We start from the raw sequence: 22,036 nt of genomic DNA, 5'->3' as shown, positions 1-22,036 counted from the left end.
CCTTTAACCCAAGGGAATTAATGCAGGAACAGAAAACCAAATACCACATGTTCTCACTTATCTGTAGGAGCTAAACATTGAGCACACATGGACACGAAGGGAGCAATAGACCTACTATTGTAGGGGCCTACTTGAGGATGGAGAGTGGAAGGAGGGTGAAGATTGAAAAACTACCTATTGAGTGTTATGCTGCTTACCTGGGTGACAAAATTATCTGTACACCAAACCCCTGCAACATGCAATTTACCCATGTAACAAACCTGCACATGTACCCCTTAAACCTAAAATAAAAGTTGGAAAGAAAAAAAATAAAGTGTCCATCACACACCTATCACATGATAGACATTCAGTAAATAGTCCTTATCATCTTCGTTATTTCTGCCAACTATACGTTAACTACTCACTACTACTAAGTAAGATTGATTACTAGGGTCTTGGAGTATCAATAGCCCCTCCTAATTTTTTTACTTGAGCACTTTTTACTTGATTAGTAGGAAATGTTTTATTTATCCATTGAACTAACTAGTTAACATTCTTTGCTTTGGATTATCACAGCTTTCTGTTCCTCTGGCTACCAGGTCAGAGGGTAGGAGGCAAAAAAAAAAAAAAAAAAAAAAGAAAACAATAAAAGTCAAACTTTTTCTCTTGTTCCATGGATACTCAGAACTAGAAGAAATGTTTTCCAGATGGTCTTTCACTTTATACAGCTTAATTTCTCCTACCCCCATTAATATTTGATGTCATTCTCTACCAAGTTTAATTAATTTCCTATCTCCAGATAAATCTAATCTGCGATATCAGCAGACTCTTTTTTCTCTTTAGCTAAGTGATAGCATAGTTTAGGGATGGTATTTATGTCATTTAGGTAAATGGTGCCTGTTTGAATCCCATGTTTGAAAGACAGATGCAGTGGGCAACTAATGAAATGTATCTATTGAAGAAATTTTATATGTAATTTATGGCTAATTCTTTCTTACTCATTGAGCAATACTTATCATTTTGGGAGAAACTCTTAGTCCTAAGGCTTTTGAGACTGTGGACTGACATTCGTCTTGAACTGTATCATCCATGTACTTTAAATTCCTCAGAAGGGGAGACAGTCAGACCTTAGAGATGCGATATTATGAGACATTAAAATTTAAATATATATATATACACACACACACACACACACATACACATACTTCTAGTTCCAATTTTACTGTGAAATTCTGCCACTTTTTAAATTATGACTATAGTATATCTAGCAATCCCTTAGTAAAACTTGAATTAATGTTCTACTTAGAACACTTACTGATCCAAGGGGAAGAATTTAATTTCTTATACCACTCGCCTAAGCATGTATAAGTTAATCTACATGAGTAGTCAGTTCACTGAAGGCACCCTAAAATAAATGAATATTCTGAAAAAGGGACCTGATTCTAGATTTGGAAGACAAATGGGAAAAGACATGGCCAATTCACCATTTACTTCTCATGGAAGTGGAGGCCCCAAAGATGTTCAGTGATTTACCTAGAGTCACAGAGGTACTTATTGGCAAGCTAGCATTCAAACTCAAGACTCCTGACTATTGTATATCAACTGACTGGCTTTAAATAAAAGTTGGTAGCATTTAGAATTACTGATAAAAACCTCAGAAATGTTATTTTCTTCTCTCTTTTTTTGTCACAGTGCAAAGGATGGTGTTGAAATAGTCTTAACTGAAGAACATATTGTACTTAAATTTCTCCTTTTGGACAAGGGAGATTGTTAGCCTTCATGGCTCCTAAGGATGAAAGACAATGGGAGCATTATTTCTTCCTTTACTCATTCTTCCCTAGTGATCCACCCCCTTCTAAGAGAATAACATTGCTTTGTAGAGCCAGGTATATATTTCTCTCCAGTTTCAAATAATCACAGACTTAAGATGTTTATACAAAGGGAATTTCTGCCATAGCATACCCTGACACTTACTCGTGGCATAAGTGCATTGGCAAGGAAGAGTTTAGTGGGTTCCCTGACCTCTACCCAAGGGATTTCCTAGCTCCTAAAAAGGAAGAGGGAATGATTAAAAACACAGAACTCTGTGAGGTATGCATGCATGTATGCAAACCACAAGTCTTCTTAGAGACCATGATTTTCCAGGTTTTAAAAATGTTTTAATTTCCACAAATTTACATTGCAGACCTTTTCAGAGGCAATTAGATTTAATGCAGATTATGGAGTTTTTGAAGTAGCTAATGATGCTCCACAACTTCTGGAAAAACAACTGAAAAAAATTCTACAAAACCAGCAACCTCGAAATCCCATCTATGATGTTGTAAGGAAAGGAAAGAATGAGGTTAAACCTGTTCAAATGAATGCCCCCGATGAAGATGAGACCATTAATGTGAACTACAATATTATGGTAAGAAAGTATACTGTTTTATCTTGTTAGATAGATAAAGCATTTGGTGAAATTAACATGAGTTTACTTAGGCTTCCCTTTTTGAAGTGTAGCTACATTTATTAACTTGTGTTGTACGTACACATAGTATTTGTTAAGCACTTTTCAAATCCAATGGCGAGTTCAGCAGTTTTGTTGATGTTCACTTATCAATTTGAGAAGATTCATATAATTTACCTTGAATATTTGAATATTAGGTTAGTTTTGAGTCATATAAATAGAAGTATCCTTTATAATTTTGATGCATTATTGAAAATGTGGATATATAGGCAATGTATTTCATTTGGGTTTTGAACCAATCCTATCAAGCAGTTGGGAATTGAGACTTCTGACCCTCAAGTTGCATTGTGTGGCTCTGACCTCCCTGGCCTTAAATTTCATTTTCAACTTCTGGATTTTGTCTCTTTAGCATGAGGTTGGAAAACCTGGGTTCTAATATTGGCTCCTCTGCTTACTGACTCTGTGTACAAGTCACTTTGATGAATCTGATTTTCATCATCTGTCAAATGATGCCTTTACTACCTACTACTTAGGTTTCTTGTGTGGATGAAATGAAAATAATAATGAATGTTTAACAATACTATTTCACATTGATTCAAAATGTCTAGTATAACCAGGCTAAAGTATGTCTAACATTTAAGACATAGATCTACTCTAGCCTGAAAGTTCTTCAATTCTTCTGTTACTGAATTCAAATAGTTTCTATCTTTAACTTTCATCAAATAGTCTCTATCTTTAACTTTCATCAAACTAAATGCTAATAGTTTCTATCTTTAACTTTCATCAAACTAAATGCTAATAGTAATAACCATGTTACAACATTGTTTCGAAGCCAGAACAAGGACATATATTCTGCGCTACACAGTACTATATAATTGTTAGTTTAAAATTTTTTTACTAGGTGGGACAATATTTATTGTTTTATTCACTTCCTTCAGTGAATAGAAATTTTTGATTGTATGGAGGTCTTTATAGCCTATTTATTTATTGTTAAACAAAAGCTATTTAGGAGATTCTTGAGTTATGTGCTTTGACACAAGTTTCTCAAAAAGATCTGGATGATCTTATTTGATATATTTGAAGATAGACTGATTAATTAAGCATGTCTATTATAAAACTAGAGCAGCAATTTAGAAGTTTTTAGAAAGAGGCATAAGTAATGAGAACAGGCCAGCTGCAATGGCTCACACCTATAATCCCAGCACTTTGGGAAGCCAAGGCAGGTGGATTGCCTGAGCTCAGCAGTTAGAGACCAGTCTGGGCAACATGGCGAAACACTATCTCTACAAAAAATACAAAAATTAGCCAGGCATGGTGGCATACACTTGTAGTCCCAGCTACCCAGGAGGCTGAGGTAGGAGGATCACCTAAGCCTGGAGAGGTTAAGGCTGCAGTGAGCTGTGATCACACCACTGCATTCCAGTCTAGACAACAGAGTGAGACCCTGTTTCAAAAATAAAATAAAAATAAATAAAAATAAAAACAATAGTGGAGATCAAAGGAATTAAAAAGTACTAAATGGAAAGCAGACAGAAAATGAGGAAAAAACAGACAAAGAACATATGGGACACATAAAGAATAAAACAACTAGGAAAATGGTAGTAGTGATTTTAAACAAACCATATCAATAATTAGTATCACATTAATCATATAATATATATGATTAATAATATAATATAATTAATCATATTGAGTTGTCATGATGTCTCATTCGTTTGGTTCCAGAGCTTTGGGAGGCTGAGGCAGGAGGATCACTTGAGCCCAGGAGTTTGAGGCTGCAGTAAGCTATGATGGTGCCACTGCACTCCAGCCTGGGTGACAGAGTGAGGCCTCATCTCTAAAAATAATGATAATAATAATATACATCAATAATTACATGATATTTAAATGGCCTAAGCACCCCAAGTAAAAGCCAGAGTCAGGGATGATTTTTTTTAAAAATCCCAATTATTTGCTGTCTACAAGAAACTAACCTTAAAAATGAGACATAAATAGGTTAGAAGTAAAAAGGATATTAAAAGGTATACTATGCAATTATGAATTAAAGGAAAGCTGGAGTGACTATATTGATATCTGGCAAAGCAGCCCTCAGAACAAGGAATCTTACTATGGATAAAGAGGAACATTACATAATGATAAAGGGGGGAGGGTCAATTCACCAAGAAAGCTTAACAACTCATAATATGTATGCACCGAACAACAGAGGTTCAGAGTACATGATGCAAAAGCTGATAGAAATGAAAGGAGAAATAGATAAATTTATAGTTATAGTTGGAGACTAAAGCACTGCTCTCTCAGTAACTGATAGAAAAGATAGCAGATCAGTAAGGAAATGGAAGTTCTGAAAAACACTAGCAACCAAGTAAATCTAATTGATCTTTACAGAACACTTTATCCCACAACAGTAAAGTATACATTTTTTTCTCTAGTGAACTGGGAATATTTACCAAAATAGACCATATTTTGGGCCATAAAATAAATTTCAGCAAACTTAAAAGATTTGAAATCTTGCCAACTATGTTCTCAGACCACTTCAGAATTAAACTATAAATCGGTAACAAAATCTTTAAATACTTAATTACATAACATACTCCTAAATAATTCATAGGTCAAAGACTAAGTCCCAAGGGAAATTAAAAATTATGTTGAATTGAATAAAAACTAAAGCATAATATATCAAACTTTGTGGGATGCAACTAAATTGGTCTTTACAGGGAAATTTGTACCATTAAGTGCTTATAATAGAGAAGACTAAATAAATCTACGATCTACTTGTCACTATGAGAAACTGGAAAAATTAAGTTAAAATTAAACCAAAAATAAAGAAATAAAGAACAGAATCAAAGAAATTGAAAACAGAAAAACAAGAGAGAAAAATCCATGAAAATAAAGCCTTGTTTTTTGAAAAAAATCAATGAAATTGATAACCTTTTAGCCAGAATGATGAATAAAAAGAGAGAGAAGATATACATGCCCAATATCAGAAATGAAAAGGGGATGTCATTACAAATTTTACAGGCAGTTAAAAAAAAATAAGAGAATTTTACAAACAACTTTATGTCTATAAGCTCATGGAATTTAAATGAAATAGACTTTTTTTTTTTTTTTTTTTTTTTTTTTGAGACAGGGTCTCGCTCTGATGCCCTGGCTGGAGTGCAGTGGGGCGATCTCAGCTCACTGCACTCTCTGCCTCCCAGGTTCAAGCGATTCTCCTGCCTCAGCCTTCCAGGTAGCTGAGATTACAGGCATATGCCACCATGCACAGATAATTTTTGCATTTTTAGTAGAGATGGGGTTTTGCCATGTTGGCCAGGCTGCTCTCGAACTCCTGGCCTCAAGTGATCCGCCTGCCTCAGCCTCCCAAAGTGCTGGGATTACAGGCATGAACCACCGTGCCCGGCCCACATATTTCTTAAAAGGCACAAATTATCAATGGTCACTGAAGGGGATATAGATAATCTGAATAGTCCTACGTCTATTACAGAAGTTGGATTCACAAGTTTAAAATCGTGCCACAAAGACAACTCCAGGCCCAGATGGCTTCACTGGTTAATTCTGTCAAACACTTAGAAGTGAAGTAAACTTGAATTTATAAAAACTTATACAAAAAACAAAAGAAATCAATTTTTAATTCATTTAATGAGATGAGCATTACACTGATGCCAAAACTAAATGAAGGAATTTGAAGGAAAAGAAAAACCTACAACTTAACATCACTCATGAACACAGACCACAAAAATCCTCAAAAAATCAGCAAATTAAATCCAGCAATGCAAAAAAGATAATTCTATTTAAGAAGATAATACAGGTATAAATCTTCATAACCTTGGATTATGCATTGGTTTTGTTAGATATGACACCAAATGCACGAGGAAAAAAAGATAAATCAAAATGCAAAACTTTCACGCTCTAAAGGACACTACCAAGAAAGTAAAAAGACAACCCACAGAATGAGAGAAAATATTTGCAAATCATATATTTTATAAGGATGTGTATCTAAACTATAAAAATAACTCTTAAAACTCAAAAATAAAAAGACAAATAACCCAATTAAAAAATGTGCAAAGGGTTTAGAATAGACATTTCTCCAAATAAGATAAACAATAAGCACATGAAAAGATTTTCAACATCATTAGTCATAAGGGAAATGGAATCAAATTCACAGTGGGACACTACTTCACACCCAACAGGATGGCTATGATTAAAAAAAAAAGGGGCAAATAATAACAAACGTTTGTGAGGATTTGAAGTGATTAGAACCTTCATACACTGCTGCTGCAATTGTAAGACAGTACAGCTACTTTGGAAAATATTAGGCAGTTCTTAAGAGGTTAGCCCAAGAGTTATCAAATTACCCAGAAATGCCACTTCTAGGTATATACTCAAGAGTATTGAAAACTTATATTCACACAAAAACTTATATACAAATGTTCATAGCAGCATCATTCATAATAGCCAAAAAGTGGAAGCAACCCAAAAGTCCATTCTCATTGGTGAGAATTCCATTTTGGAAAACAGTTTGGCACTTCTTTCCAAGTTAAACATATACCATACCACCTATAGTCCATTTGTGTTGCTATAAAGGAATACTCAAAACTAGGTAATTTGTAAAGAAAGAGGTTTATTTGGCTTATGGTTCTATAGACTGTATAAGAAGCATGGCACTAGCATCTGCTTCTGGTGAGGGCCTCAGGAAGCTCCCACTCATGGTGGAAGACAAAGAGGGATCAGGCATATCACATGGCAAGAGAGGTAGCAAGGGAGAGAGTAGGGGGGCACCAGGCTCTTTAAACAACCAGGTCTCACCTGAACTAACAAAGTGAGAACTCACTTATTACCATGAGGAGGACACCAAGACATTCATGAGGGATTCGCTCCCATGACCAAGACATCTCTCCCACTAGGCCCTACCTCCAGCATTCGGGATCACATTCAGTATGAGATTTGGAGGAGGCAAATATCCATACCATATCACTGCCCATCTATCCTACTCCCGAGTATTACCCAAAAGAAATGAAAAGTTATACTCACACAAAAACCTGCATGCGGCCAGGTGCGGTGGCTCACACCTGTAATCCCAGCACTTTGAGAGGCCGAGACGGCTGGATCACAAGGTCAGGAGATCGAGACCATCCTGGCTAACATGGTGAAACTCCGTCTCTACTAAAAATACAAAAAAAATTAGCCGGGCATGGTGGTGGGTGCCTGTGGTCCCAGCTACTCGGCAGGCTGAGGCAGGAGAATGGCGTGAACTTGGGAGGCAGAACTTGCAGTGAGCCGAGATCACGCCACTGCCCTCCAGCCTGGGTGACAGAGCGAGACTCCGTCTCAAAAAAAAAACACAAAAAACAAAAAACAAAAAAAACCCTGCATGTAAATGTCTATAGTTGCTTTATTCATGATCACAAAAGCTGAAAGTTATCCAGATTCCTTTAACTGGGGAATGGATAAACAAACTGTGGTATATCCATACAGTGGAATATTACTCAGCAACAAAAAAGAATGAAGTATTTATACATGAAAGAACATAGATAAATCTTAAATGCTTTATGCTGAATGAAAGATACTAGAATCAAAAGTACATACTATATTGATTCCATTTATATGACATTCTGGAAAAGGCAAAACTATGGAACAGATCAGTGGTTGCCAGAGCCTAGGGTTGGAGGGAGTTGCTGACTACAAAGTGGCATGAGGAAATTTGGAGGGTGTTGGAACTATTCTGTATCTTGATTGTAGTCCTGGTTACATAATTATATGCATTTGTCAAAACTTGTAGAACTGTATTAAAAAGGGTGGATTTCACTGTATGTAATTTATACCTCAATAAATCTAACCAATGGCTGATAACCATGCTTTGTTTGCCTTGTACATCTAAATATAATTTTTTATTAATCCAATTCTGTAGGCATTTTAGACAGCTTGTGTATGGCTATTTGGAAATGGTTCTGTATTGATTTACCTAAAGCCATCTTCCCTTAACCTTCTGGTCATCCCTTTCTGTTTCTTAACCAACTTAAAGAAATTTTTTTAAGGTTTAAATAATTTCACCTTAGATAGATTCTTTTTGTGTTTCTTATAAGTATTTATTAAGTTATTTTATGGTTGATCAGGATTGTCTTGTATGTTTTTGGTCTTTGTATTTAGTTACTTTTAAAACCATGAAGAGTTTTGTTTTCAGCTTGGCTAAAGACTTTTCTTCAATTTTTGATTTTATTCTTTTTAAACTTTTTAATTCATTTTATTTTTAGGTCACATAGGTACAAAAACACTCAAAAGAGGATGAATTATAGGTAAACTGTTTACTAGCTGAATATTCAGCAAATTGGTTTTGAATGAACTGACTAGTTTGACAACCTTATAGAATTCTTTAAGGGTTTATGTGGATCTTTATATGTAGTTTGGTATCTTTCTGTGATACATTGAATGTAGTGCTAGTGGGCGTTCAGGAGTCCTGCATGCTTGTCAGTGTGTAGCCTATGCAGAGTCTTTCTAACTACAAGATCCAAATGTCCTTCAGATCTCACTGATAAGCAGTGAGACTGTCAACAAGGTGCTGCTGATTAGGTGCTGGCTATTTCCATGGTTTTCTTCTATTCTTTCATTATGCAGAAGATAGTGTTTGGTGAAGGCAAATACATGTTTTTTTTTGTTTTTGTTTTGTTTTGTTTTTTGCTGATTAGAAGGAAACTATTTTATGTTCCAATCCTGAATGCCTAAAGACTTCTGCGCGTATCAGCAATGATGAGCACACATCACCCTCATGAGCATCAGCACATTGGATGTCGGCAACACTCTGTATGGACATTCAATTTCCTCACTAGAGTTTGTAATGGTCTATGTGTTAACTCTTATGCAATATCATAGCAAAACTATCACCTTAGATTGTCCATGGAAGCCACATAAATGCAAATACATTTACCTCACTGAGATTGTTTTATTTATTAGTAACGTATGTTTTGTGTCCAAGGTACTGATATTATTTAGAATTCTAGAAAAAGTGAATACAAGAAAAAGTAGAATCAAGAGTGAGTAAGTATTTTAGGATGAACAACAGTAACTCTTCAGTAATTCTGTATTGCTCTCACAACCTCAAGATAAAATCTATACTCCTTAATGTTATTTAAAAGGCTATTTGCAATCATGACCCTTTCTACCTCTCCAACCTTTCTCTCTCTCATCCTGTGACCTAATACTGCTACACTTATGGTTTGTCTCCTCTTTTGCTTCCCTGCTCAACCTAGCTAGCTTTGCTTCGGGTCAAAGAGTGAAGTGCGTGTTCTGTGGGAAACCTCTCCTAAGTTGAGTGTCTCTGTAGGCTCCCACAGAAGCCTACACTGTGGTATTTGTAACACTCTACTATCATTGTTAACTTTTGTATCAGTAAGAGAGCGCCTGGAGATGTTAAATAGTTAAAACATCTTTTTAAACTTGAAGAACAAGGGGCCTGCAGTGACTTTGGTGGCCTTACCAAGTTTTCTTGGTGGTTCTTTTTCTGTTTGTGATTATTTTTAACCCATTTTATGACTGTGAAAATACTGAGATGCATTGGCTTTTTTTCCCCTCATTCTCCCTCCTTCAACAAGTTACTTAACTTCTCTGGATTCGATTTGTTAATCTGTAGAAATTGAAATAACATATAGTTAATATAGGATTGTTAAGAGAATTAAAAACGTACCAGGGGCAAGAAGTGCCTCACATTTGTGGCTCAGGTTTATTGATCTCTCTAGTGGAAATAGAAGACCTAGGGGTAGGGCTCCTGCTGACAGCTGGAGGTCATTATTGCTCTCACTATTAGGTGTTAATCATCCTAAAAGTGATTTTCTCTGACCTTCTTTTTCTTTTTCTCTTTCTTCTCATAGTGTCTCAGTCGTGAAGAAGGTATTAAGTGGATCAAAAAAGAAAGACTTCCAGCATTTCTGGAAAGTGATTGTTACTTTGAATACAGGTACTATAGTCCCATCAATATATGTATTTTTAAATACATATATATTAGCCTCCCAATTTGCTAGGACTACAGCTGTATGCCACCATGTGTGGCAAATCTTTTAAATTCTTTGTAGAGTCAGGGTCTTGCTATATTGCCCAGGCTGGTCTCGAACTCCTGGCTTCAAGAGAGCCTCCTGCCTTGGCCTCCCAAAACCTGGGATTACAGGCGTGAGCCTCTCCAACCAGCCATATTTTAAAAATTATCTATTGGTGATAATGGTATTTAGGTGCAGGGCGTTTAACAATGAATACTAGTGTGATGCGAAAAACATAGAATGCTGTAGTCCAGAGCCAAGTTTTTCCTTTATGTTCCCTGACTTTTAACATGTAAGAACCTAAAATTTGACCTCTGAACAACAATTTTTAAGTCAAAATCAATTAAAATGAATAATTATTAACTAATTAGTAGTTTTATGAATAAGCTATTAATTTTAGCAGAGCCAAAGAAAATCATCATCAAGAGTGAGGAGAGGAGATTGGCTTGAATACATAAAATAAAATTTTAGGTTTTTTCCCTGAATTCTGCCATATTTGAAACTTGTTTTAAATTTGTATGATTTCTAAAATGCAGGTTAGCCAAATTGGTCTCACAAGTAAGATGGAGCAAGTCCGGCATGAATTTCACAGTAGGATCAAATTTTTCTCCCTGGATCGTGAAAAAACCACCCAGTCTACCACCTCCTGCCACTGAAGAAGATAATCTTGTAATTATGAAAAAGTTCTATGTATCACTTGGTGAGGTAAAAGTATGAGCATTTTTTCATGACTTAGCGCTTCACTAACACTTCTGATTTTATTTTTTATTTTATACATATATTTTTTGAGACAGGATCTCACTCTGTCACCAGGCTGGAGTACAGTGATATGATCATGGCTCACTGCAGCCTCCATCTCCCGGGCTCAGCTGATCCTCCCATCTCAGCCTCCTGAGTAGCTGGGACTACAGGCATGCATCACCACACCTGGCTAACTTTTTTTTTGCATTTTTTGTAAAGACGGGGTATTACCATGTAGCCCAGGCTGGTCTCGAACTCCTAGGCTCAAGGAATCCACTCACCTCCGCCTCCCAAAGTGCTGGGATTACAGGCGTAAGCTACCACGCCTGGCCAGAATTTCTCATTTAAAGCATTTGTATTACCTGAACAGAAAAAATGATTTCAAATACATGTAAAGCAGATTTAGCAATACTTCTTATAGATTTATGCTAACTAATTTGCTCTGCTCTCTTTTTTTTTTGGTATTCACCTCTGCCTCCCAAAGTGCTGGGATTACAGGCGTAAGCTACCACACCTGGCCAGAACTTCTCATTTTAAGGCATTAGTATTACCTGAACAGAAAAAATGATTTCAAATACATGTAAAGCAGATTTAGCAATAATTCTTGTAGATTTATGCTAACTAATTTGCTCTGCTCTCTTTTTTTTGGCATAACTACATATGATTTAATAACACATTATACACCATTAAATACTAAAACAATACAAAAAACTCACAATTATAAATTTCAACAAGAAATAACATAGCTATAATGACATATACCCAAAACAAACCCAGGAAAACAGTGTTCCTTAATTTGGTCAGAAATCTCTATGAAGCTGAAATTAACTGTCCGAGAAAAAACTGAAAGTAGAGTTCTTGATAGTAAAGACAATACATTTCAGTCTTGACCCTTCATATTGGTCACACCATTGTCCCTTGATCTCAAATAGTTTTTTGAAATTAGGCTTTTTCGTTATATTTTTCATACTCAAAGATCTGAAACATCTTATTAAAATTTCTTAATTTTTTCTATTTAACATTTTCTCAATATGTCTAGAAGAGTGAGAGCAAAGGATTGATAAAAATTTTACATTCACAGTGCTATTTTAAAAATCTTATGTTCTCATTTGTTTTAAATTCTCAACTTAGCAGTCTCCACACTGTTATCCTGCTCTTTTCCCCTGGAAACCTAAAAAGAACCCTGAGATGTTAAAATTGTAAATAAATATCTTATTTAGAGAATTTCTTGAATATTTATCACTTAGATTCGTTATTTTTCTTAGTTGACTCTCCTAGTTTTGTTTTTTTGTTTTTTTTTTTGAGACAGAGTCTTGCTCTGTCACCCAGGCTGGAGTGCAGTGGCATGATCTCTGCTCACTGCAACCTCCACCTCCAGGATTCAAGCAATTCTCCTGCCTCAGCCTTCCGAGTAGCTGGGATTACAGGCACGTGCCACCACGCCTGGCTAATTCTTGTATTTTTAGTAGAGATGGGGTTTCACCATGTTGGTCAGGCTGGTCGATCACGAGGTCAGGTGCTCTGCTCCCTTTAATTTGAAATGTAGTTAGAAATATTATCCTCGTGTCTGAAGAGACAAAGGCAAGGTTGAAGAACACGCTGTGTCACCTGGGAAGCAAGAGTAACTTGAATTATATCCATGGTTTCATTGTTCATTCCAAAATTGCTATAATTTGGATTCATTTCTTTTGTACAAAAAGATAAATTGAGTCTTTTCCTTCCTGTTCTCTAGGTTATTCCTTAGTAGTAAAATGTGTTATTGTTTAGTTGTTATCAAATACATTTGTCCTCCATGATTAGAGAAATGTGAGGTTGTATGAGAGCATTTGAAGAGATTTAACCTAGAATCAAATGTCCTTTTGGAGAGTCATAATGTAGTGAGAACTGTTATTTGATCTTTGGCCTCTAATTGTTAGATCTTATCTCTGGAACTATACTTCTAATACACAATTCTATACAAAATCAGGAATGGCATCTATGTAGCCCTTGTGCTGCTACTCCCTATGACAGATATTGTTAATCAATTGTGGAAATTTTTTCTGCTGAGCTAGGATTTGGCTCCAGATTCTTTACAACACAGCATTCTGGATAGGCACTTCCAAACTTGCAAATAAGGCACTTTCAATTGATCAAAATTATCATACAAGAGGAAGCCTCTTTGCTTTCTGTGTTGGAATAGATAGGCTAAGGTTACTTGAACTTTTTTTTTTCATTTGCATCTGCTATTAATTTTGTAGTTCAGCATTTCTATCAGCAATATTTGTCAAAAATGTTTACAGTTATGCCAGTTCCATTATTTCCACTGAATAATGTTTAGTGGTGTATTTAAGGCACATTTTTCTTCTCTCTTTTTTTTTTTTTTTTTTTTTTTTGAGACGGAGTCTCGCTCTGTCGCCCAGGCCAGACTGCGGACTGCAGTGGCGCAATCTCGGCTCACTGCAAGCTCCGCTTCCCGGGTTCACGCCATTCTCCTGCCTCAGCCTCCCGAGTAGCTGGGACTACAGGCGCCCGCCACCGCGCCCGGCTAATTTTTTTTGTATTTTTAGTAGAGACGGGGTTTCACCTTGTTAGCCAGGATGGTCTCGATCTCCTGACCTCATGATCCACCCGCCTCGGCCTCCCAAAGTGCTGGGATTACAGGCGTGAGCCACCGCGCCCGGCCTTTCTTCTCTCTTATACTGATTTTAAGTATTTTTTTCTTCTTTCTTTTTTTTTTTTTTGAGACAGGATCTCACTTTATCACCCGTGCTGGAGTACAGTGGTACAATCTCAGCTCACTGCAGCCTTGACCTCCCAAGGTTCAAGGGATCCTCCTGCCTCCGCCCCCCAAGTAGCTGGGACTACAGGCATATGCCACCACTCCCTGCTAATTTTTGTATATTTTTTGTAGAGACGGGGTTTTGCCATGTTGCCCAACCTGGTCTTGAACTGCTGAGCTCCAGCAATTCACTCACCTCAGCCTACCAAAGAGTTGGTATTACAGGCGTGAGCCACTATGCCTGGCCATATTTTTTCCCTTAATTTATATACTATAGAAATGTTGGAAATGTCCTAAAAAATATGTACTCATAGTTGAGGTCAATAAACATGTAAAGGGAAGAATCAATCTGGGGAATAAGTTCTGATTTGCTATATGTGAATTTAATTAAATATAAGGGAGTTAAAATCCAAACTAGTTTACCTTTGCTATTTTCTGAGATTAAAAAACTCATTTGTATTCACTTGAGTAATACTTTAACACTGTATATATATACACAAAATGTTTTTTTTTGAGACAGGGCCTCACTGTGTTGCCCAGGCCGGAGTGCAATGATGCAATCATGGCTCATTGCAGCTTCAACCTCCCTGGCTCAAGCGATTCTCCCGCCTCAGCCTCCCAGCTGGGACTACAAGAGTGCATCACCATTCCTGGCTAATTTTTAAAAAATTATTTGTAGAGACGGGGTCTATGTTGCCCAGACTGGTCTTGAACTCCTGGGTTCAAGCAATCCTCCAACCTCAGCCTTCCAAAGTGCTAGGATTATAGGCATGAACCACCACACATTGCCACTTTAACTATATATTACCATTTTTCAATAGCTTTTGAATTTTGCAGATTCAAAGTTCTTGGACCCTTACATTATTTATGTCATGACTATACATAGGGATTAATCTTCATGATAATTGGTAATATTTCTTTGAGCCCTAAGTTATACCATCTAAAAAACAATTGGCACATCTCTTAAAAGTATAGGCCGGGCGCGGTGGCTCACGCCTGTAATCCTAGCACTTTGGGAGGCTGAGGCGGGCGGATCATGAGGTCAGGAGTTCCAGACCAGCCTGACCAACATGGTGAAACCCCATCTCTACTAAAAATACAAAAATTAGCCAGGCATGGTGGTGGGCGCCTGTAATCCCAGCTACTCGGGAGGCTGAGGCGGGAGAATTGCTTGAACCCAGTAGGCAGAGGTTGCAGTGAGCCGAGACTGCACCATTGAACTCCAGCCTGGGTGACACAGTGAGACTCTGTCTCCAAAAAAAAAAAAAAAAAATGTATAAAGTGGAATAATTATGTTAAAGATGTTAAAGTCTGACTGATGACTTCTTTCTCTCCTGTGTCCTACTCCCTCATTCTTTTTTTGCAGTCGAAATAGCAAGGACCTTGTATGTTGGTCTCTCTGAACTCCTTGAATGTTTCTTAATTATTTTGGCCTCCTGCTTAGGCTATTGCTTAGAATAAAGTAGTCACTCGATAATTATATGTTAGATGAACGTATAATTAATAGTAAGTAACTTGATTTTAAAGGAAAAGGGGAACAAAAGTGAATTAGTCTTTGAAAGCTTTTATGCACCCAGGAAACCTTACCTCTAAGAGGGATGGTGCCTACATAGATGCCACCTCTCATTTCTCTGTCTTGCTTTGATCTTCTTATGTGGCTTGACTTGCTATGTTAATTCTGCTTAATAGATAGGGAGTAATTTTTCTTCCATTTGAGGTACCTATTCTCCAAGTGTTTCTTAGACTAAGTGCTGACCAACCAGCTGACTGAGTTGGATAAATCAGAAATGAGAGGAATGCTGGAAACTCTCTTCTCTGCTCTTGTTGAACAACTTGGATTCTCTAGTAAAAATAAAAAAGGACATTACAGAGAGAGGCAGGCAGAGGAATCTTCCCAAGAAGGCTAGGATAGGAGCTTCTTAGGGCTGGGGTTCTAGAAGCTAAGGATCAACTTCAGAATTGAATTGGCTAGTTCAGGGGTACACAGAGGAAAGGAAAAATGGAATGCTCCATTCAGGGGCAGATGGAGTCAGGAATCAGTCTGCAAGAAGCATTCAATCTAAGCAAACTTGTGAAAACTGAATCTAATGCAAAGGGGCAGCTGAGTTTGGAGAGGTTCCAGTGGCACTAAGAATAGTGTCTCTGTCATACTGGGGGAGCAGTTGTTAAAAACACTGAGCCAGGTGAGACAGAATGGGGGACCTGAAGTAATTGGGAAAGTTGTAAAGGGGAGCAGCTAGCAAAAGGATTGATGGGCCTGGTGACTGCCCATCACCAGGATTGTAGTGAATCCAGGAAGTAGGGTTTCATGCCTTTGGTCAACAATAGCCTGAGAGTGAGAGTGGAGAATTTATAGGTATTGGACACATATTTTCCTTTGGTTATCAAATATGAAAAAAAAATCTGGATTGAAATTTCCTTCAGTGTCCTCTTAGCTAATTAATTTTTTCAGTAGAATTTTATTTTCCTTCATGAGATAATTTTCACTTTACATATTGTACTGTGCAAGTTGAATATTATTATAATGATTTTTCCAGGTTTGTGATCAGAGTAATACTGCTAATCATATGTTAAACTAATATGCTCCCTTCTTCCTAGGCTTCCTATACTCAAACAAAAGATTGGTTTGCATTAGCAAAACAAAGTCAGCAAACAGTATCAACCTTTTCGTTACCCTGTTGTGTACCCTACAACAAACTTAAATCACCAGCTATTTCATCTGTTTCTGGTAAGCAGAAAAGGACAAGAATGACTTCAGAACTTCTCTTTAAGTTTTTGTTTGTTTGTTCTAATTTTACAGTACAGTACTTAGTGGTTGGGGAGAAAAAATTGTCCACATACGCTTTGCCTCACTCGACTTCCTATGTTTTTTGAGAGACAACTTTGTATAGTGAAAAGGAGATGGGTTTAGAATGCAACTCTGATATTTATTAGCTGTGTGATGTTTGATGAGTTTTTCCACTTCTGGGAGCCTTGCCTTTTCTCATCTGTAAGATTAGAATAATGATATATACTAAATGGATAGAAAATGCCTGGCCTGGTGCTTGGTACCTAATATGCAGTCAATCAATGTCATTATTTCTTATCACAGTTTATAAATTCTTGTTAAGTCTTTGCAATAAAGTGGGTACAACATTTTTCCCTTCCTAAAAAAAAATTATTGATGGAAATTGAGTTTCCCTTCTGTTTTTAAGTTCAGACTATTTTTCACCTTAAAAAGCAGATAAATTTCTACTGTGGGGAGCTTTGTGGATATACTGACTTTTCATAAAAATAAAAGGAATCTTCCAGAAATGGGAGTCATTAACAGTGATATTGTTAGAGAAAAAAACTTAAGTGTGAGGACTCAGAAGAAGAACTCAGGAATTCACTTACAGTTCTTAACTAATCTCTTTAAGAAGTATAAGCAACCTCTGGGGAAGTTAAATCTGGATTCCCTAGAATTGAACCTGAGTCTAGGTAAAGAAGAAAATAATCTCCCCAATTGAAAATACCTGGATTCATAGGCTTCTTGTTGTTTTCCCAAAATATTGAAGTATATAATTGGAGATAAAAATAGTATACAGGAAGAGAAGGATGGCAGGAGATGGTGAGCTGGAATGCCTGCCTCGCTGTGTGTGACATCCTCCCTTCAGTTCCATGGGATTGAGTGTACATCCAGCATCCTCTCACAGATTTACAAAGTCTAATCTCTCAATATTGGGGAATTTACTTGCAATAAAAATTGTAATGAAATGTTTCCAGTTCATTGAGATTTGAACTCTGGTAATTGAGAAAATGGTCATTGAGAATGGGGCATGGATGACAACAGTTAACTGATCTGTGGCAATTCAAGGCGCAGATTTACTATGTGAAATAAAGCACTAATGTCAGACATGTCACTGATTTTTGAAAGAGAAAATAGGAGCTGAATACTATATCTTTAGAAAAAGCATACAAATAATCCCTTTATAAACCTTCATAAGTATCTCATGCCATTTTGTAAGTTTAATGATAGACTGTAAGTTTGATAGTAATTGAATCTTTTAATGAAATGGTGAATTTTAAAACTTGCTATTATTGTTTCCAGTTCTGGTCTGTTCATACATGGTCTCAATCTATGGTAGTGAATTTTCTTTTATCATACAACATGAAATATCAAAGCACATATAATCATTTAGTATACATATTCTAATTCCTTAATAGATTTGGCCCTTATATATTGATATTATATATCAGTCTGGAATATTACATTTTAAAAGTACATAATGTATTTTTGAATATCTTCTGTGTGTTAGGGATGTCAAATATTTAGTCCATCTGCCACCATTCTTTTCCTCCAAATCCAGGGAAGACAAGGCTAATTCCCATTGGCAGTTTTTTTCTACTGGTTCCAAATGTAGCCTCAGAATCCTTCTTTTTTTTCTTTTTTGTTTCTTTTCTTTTCTTTTTTGAGACAGAGTCTTGCTCTATTGCCCAGGCTGGAGTGCAGTGGTATGCTCCCAGCTCACTGCAACCTCTATCTCCTGGGTTCAAGCGATTCTTGTGCCTCAGCCTCCAGAGTAGCTGGGATTACTGTGCCACCAAGCCTGGCTAATTTTTGTATTTTTAGTAGAGAAGGGGTTTCACCATGTTGGCCAGGCTGGTCTGGAACTCCTGACCTCAAGATCCACCCACCACGGCCTCCCAAAGTGCTGGGATGACAGGCGTGAGCCACCGTGACTGGCCCAGAATCCTTCTTAAGACACCGGTCCATGCAGTCACTACCTATGATAAACCCATTTGCCATTCTGGCTCTATAGCATCTATTTAATAATAAGAAAGGTTTGTATTCATATCTAATCTAATAGCCTTTTATGACTTAATACAGAGAATTTTATCTTTGATGATGGAGTTCACCCTAGGACAAAAAAGGACCCATCTAAAACCAACAAATTGATTTCTGAATTTGAAGAAGAAGAAGGAGAAGAAGAAGAGGTGTCTGTATCTCTACAAGACACTCCTTCTCAAGCTCTTCTGAGAGTATACCTTGAAAAGAAACAGGATGTTGATGAAAGCCTGACGATGCATTTCTCAACATGTGAAGAATTTTTAAGCTCCTATATATACTTTATTTTGAGAGGAGCAATTCAGCAAATTGTTGGAAAGCCAGTTGGAGAAACCCCAGACTATATAAACTTCAACAATATAACAAAAGTGTCATTTGATGATTGTTTTGAGTCTATTCATGGCAAGAATTTTTTAAGTGAATTAGTTCAAACTACAAAGGAGAGGTCAGAAGAGATAGAACAAACAAGTTTAAGTTCAAAGAGTGAGAGCGCTGGACCAGAGAGCAGGGCGGACTGGTGTATTTCTCATAGGACTTATGACATTGGCAATAGAAAGGAGTTTGAAAGATTTAAGAAATTTATAAAAGGTACATTGGGAGAGAGATATTGGTGGCTATGGATGGATATTGAGAGGTTAAAAGTTCTTAAGGATCCTGGAAGACATCAAAGGTAATTCTATTTTTTTATTTTTCAATGGTTTTAAAAACAAATTATGAATATTAATTTGGGTTATTTAGCACAGGGAGAAAGCCCAAAGTAAATTTTAAAAAATGTAATTTTTTACTCTTGGAGGAATGAATGATAATATAACTTATTTTATTATAATAGTAAATACTGATCACACTAGTTTTCTAATTTCATAGTTTTCAGATACTAATGATAACAGTTATTTGGGTTTACGTAATGTTTCTGCCCATACATTCTAGAACTACTTTCAAATTAATTATTCTATTTTCATTTTTATAACATTAAAATGATGTATAATTTTTATAGAATAAAATAATTTATCAGTTATATAACCACACTAGCATAAAATAGACACCTACTCTCCCTAGCAGCCTGCTTGGTTAACAAATTCCATAATCTTTGGTTGGATGCCAGGTAGCTGGGTATCTGGATGAGTCTCTCCACTAGAGAACTTCTTGGAGGTCTGATGGGGCTCAGGTCTTTGGTCAGCTCTGTATGTTTTAGATTACTGTAAGTTGAAGAACCTTAAGAGAACCCTGTTTTAGGAAAGTCTTTAACTTGTGTTTATTCTCCTGATCTGCTCTGAAGCAGATCAACTATAGTAGATTGCAATTTCCTTAAAGGGTTTGACTGAGTATATACTAGTCACTGGGTAATTCCACTTATTTTAATGACATTCAGATCACAAAGCTCATTGTTGTATATAGTTATAAGAGCAGAGGTCACTAAATGGTTGATTATGAAGCATGACCTGATTGATCATTACCACTTTTGAAGACATGTCAGGGTCGTTATATGCAAGTAGTCTACATAGGTTTTTCAGGATCAACACTGTAGTTCCCACTGTTCCTGTAACAAATTACCACAAACTTAGTGGCTTAAAGCAACAGAATTTTATTTATTCTCAGACAGTTCTGGAAGTCAGAAGATTCTAGGGGTAAACAAATTCCTTATTGTTTCCATCTAATGAAGGCCTTGGTTCATGGGCTCTTTCTCCATCTTCAAAGCTAGCAGCACAGCATCTTCTCTCTGACCTCTGCTCTATCCTCACATCTTTTCTCTATGATGCTGACCTTCTTGTCTCTCTCTTAGAAGGATAATTGTGATTACAATGGGACCATCTAGGTAATACAGGAGATCTCTTTAAAGTCTTTAACTTAAGCACATCTGCAGAGTTCCCTTTGACATGTAAGGTAACTTAGTCACAAGTTCTAGAAATTAGAACATAGACATCTTTGCAAGGTCATTTATTCAGCTTGTCACAAATACCCTTCCCATTTCCATAACTGTGAGAAATATCTTCACCTCCACAAAAATTTTTGGTACCTCTGACACTCAGTGTTGGTTTTGAGATAGTTCATTACTTGTCTGAAACATTTCAGAAGTGAAAACATTTTGGTAGTTGAATATTCTACCAATGTGTGTGTGTATATATGGAAATGTGTTTTATTTCAGACATCTTGAGAAGATGAAAAAATGCTATCTAGTGAGCAATGGAGATTACTACCTTTCTGCAGAAATCTTATCAAAATTTAAACTGTTAGATGGATCACAGTGGAATGAAGAGCATTTAAGAAATATTCAGTCTGAAGTTTTAAAACCTTTACTTCTGTATTGGTAAGAAAACATGAATCAGTCACTTGCTTTCACTTTCCTTACGCCAGTTATGAGTTATACTTTTTTTGTCTTACGGATATATAACTTATGGAAACATAAAATGACAAGACTATTGTATCTTTGGCCTTCTTTAAGGTACTTGTCCTTTAGATAATTTGGATGTTTGGGTGACTTTAAATCCATAATAAGGCGGGACAGTATTTAAGTTGCCTTTTAACTTTGGTGAGCATATTCTTTTTTTTTCAGCAGAATTTACGTTTTATTTATTTATTTACTTTTAACTTCTATTTTAAGTACAGGGGTACATGTGCAGGTTTGTTACATAGGTAAACTTGTGTCATTAGGGGTTTGTTGTATGGATTATTTCATCACCCAGGTGTTAAGCCTTATATCCATTAGTTATTTTTCCTGATCCTCTCCTTCCTTTCTATCCTCCACCCTCTGATAGGCCCCAGTGTGTGTTGTTCCCCTCTGTGTATCCATGTGTTCTCATCATTTAGCTCCCACTTATAAGTGAGAACATGATATATTTGGTTATCTGTTCCTGTGTTAGTTTGCTGAGGATAATGGCCTCCAGTTCCATCCATATTCCTGCAAAGGACATAAACTTGTTCTTTTTTATGGCTGCATAGTATTCCATGGTATATATGTACCACATTTTCTTTATCCAGTCTATCACTGATGGGCATTTAGGTTGATTCCTTATCTTTGCTATTGTGAATAGTGCTGCAATGAACATACACATGCATGTGTCTTTATAATAGCATGATTTATATTCCTTTGGGTATATACCCAGTAATGGGATTGCTGTATCAAATGGTATTTCTCTTGTTAGGGCTTTGAGGAATTGCTGCACTATCTCCCACAGTGGTTGAACTAATTTACACTCCCACCTACAGTGTATAAGTCTTCCTTTTTCCCCACAACCTCATCAGCATCTGTTATTTTTTGACTTTTTACTAATAGCCATTCTGAC

General features: G+C 36.5%; 1 protein-coding gene across 24 annotated transcripts in view; it reads left to right on the top strand.

Moving 5' to 3' along the window:
- The window catches only part of RGS22 (regulator of G protein signaling 22), a 173,232-nt gene that overhangs the window by 23,748 nt on the left and 127,448 nt on the right, over positions 1-22,036 (top strand). For 8 of the 24 annotated variants that reach the window (XR_001720326.4, XM_016959721.4, XM_016959719.3 and 5 more), the window contains 6 exons: positions 2,165-2,386; positions 10,288-10,373; positions 10,986-11,154; positions 16,547-16,676; positions 18,798-19,425; positions 20,899-21,060. Coding sequence is in view for 23 of the 24 variants with exons in the window: in XM_016959721.4 (XP_016815210.1) it covers positions 2,165-2,386; positions 10,288-10,373; positions 10,986-11,154; positions 16,547-16,676; positions 18,798-19,425; positions 20,899-21,060 (1,397 nt within the window). In the remaining variant the exon portion in view is untranslated. Of the gene's footprint in view, positions 1-1,671; positions 1,866-2,164; positions 2,387-10,287; positions 10,374-10,985; positions 11,155-16,546; positions 16,677-18,797; positions 19,426-20,898; positions 21,061-22,036 lie in introns of all 24 variants that reach the window. The other 16 variants (XM_016959720.3, XM_054657415.2, XM_063816472.1 and 13 more) reach the window with 3 other exon arrangements.

The sequence above is a fragment of the Pan troglodytes genome, chromosome 7 (genome assembly GCF_028858775.2).
Source record: "Pan troglodytes isolate AG18354 chromosome 7, NHGRI_mPanTro3-v2.0_pri, whole genome shotgun sequence".
Lineage (NCBI taxonomy): Eukaryota > Metazoa > Chordata > Mammalia > Primates > Hominidae > Pan > Pan troglodytes.
Note: the sequence above shows the minus strand (reverse complement) of the source record. Positions and strands in the feature narration are given on the sequence as shown.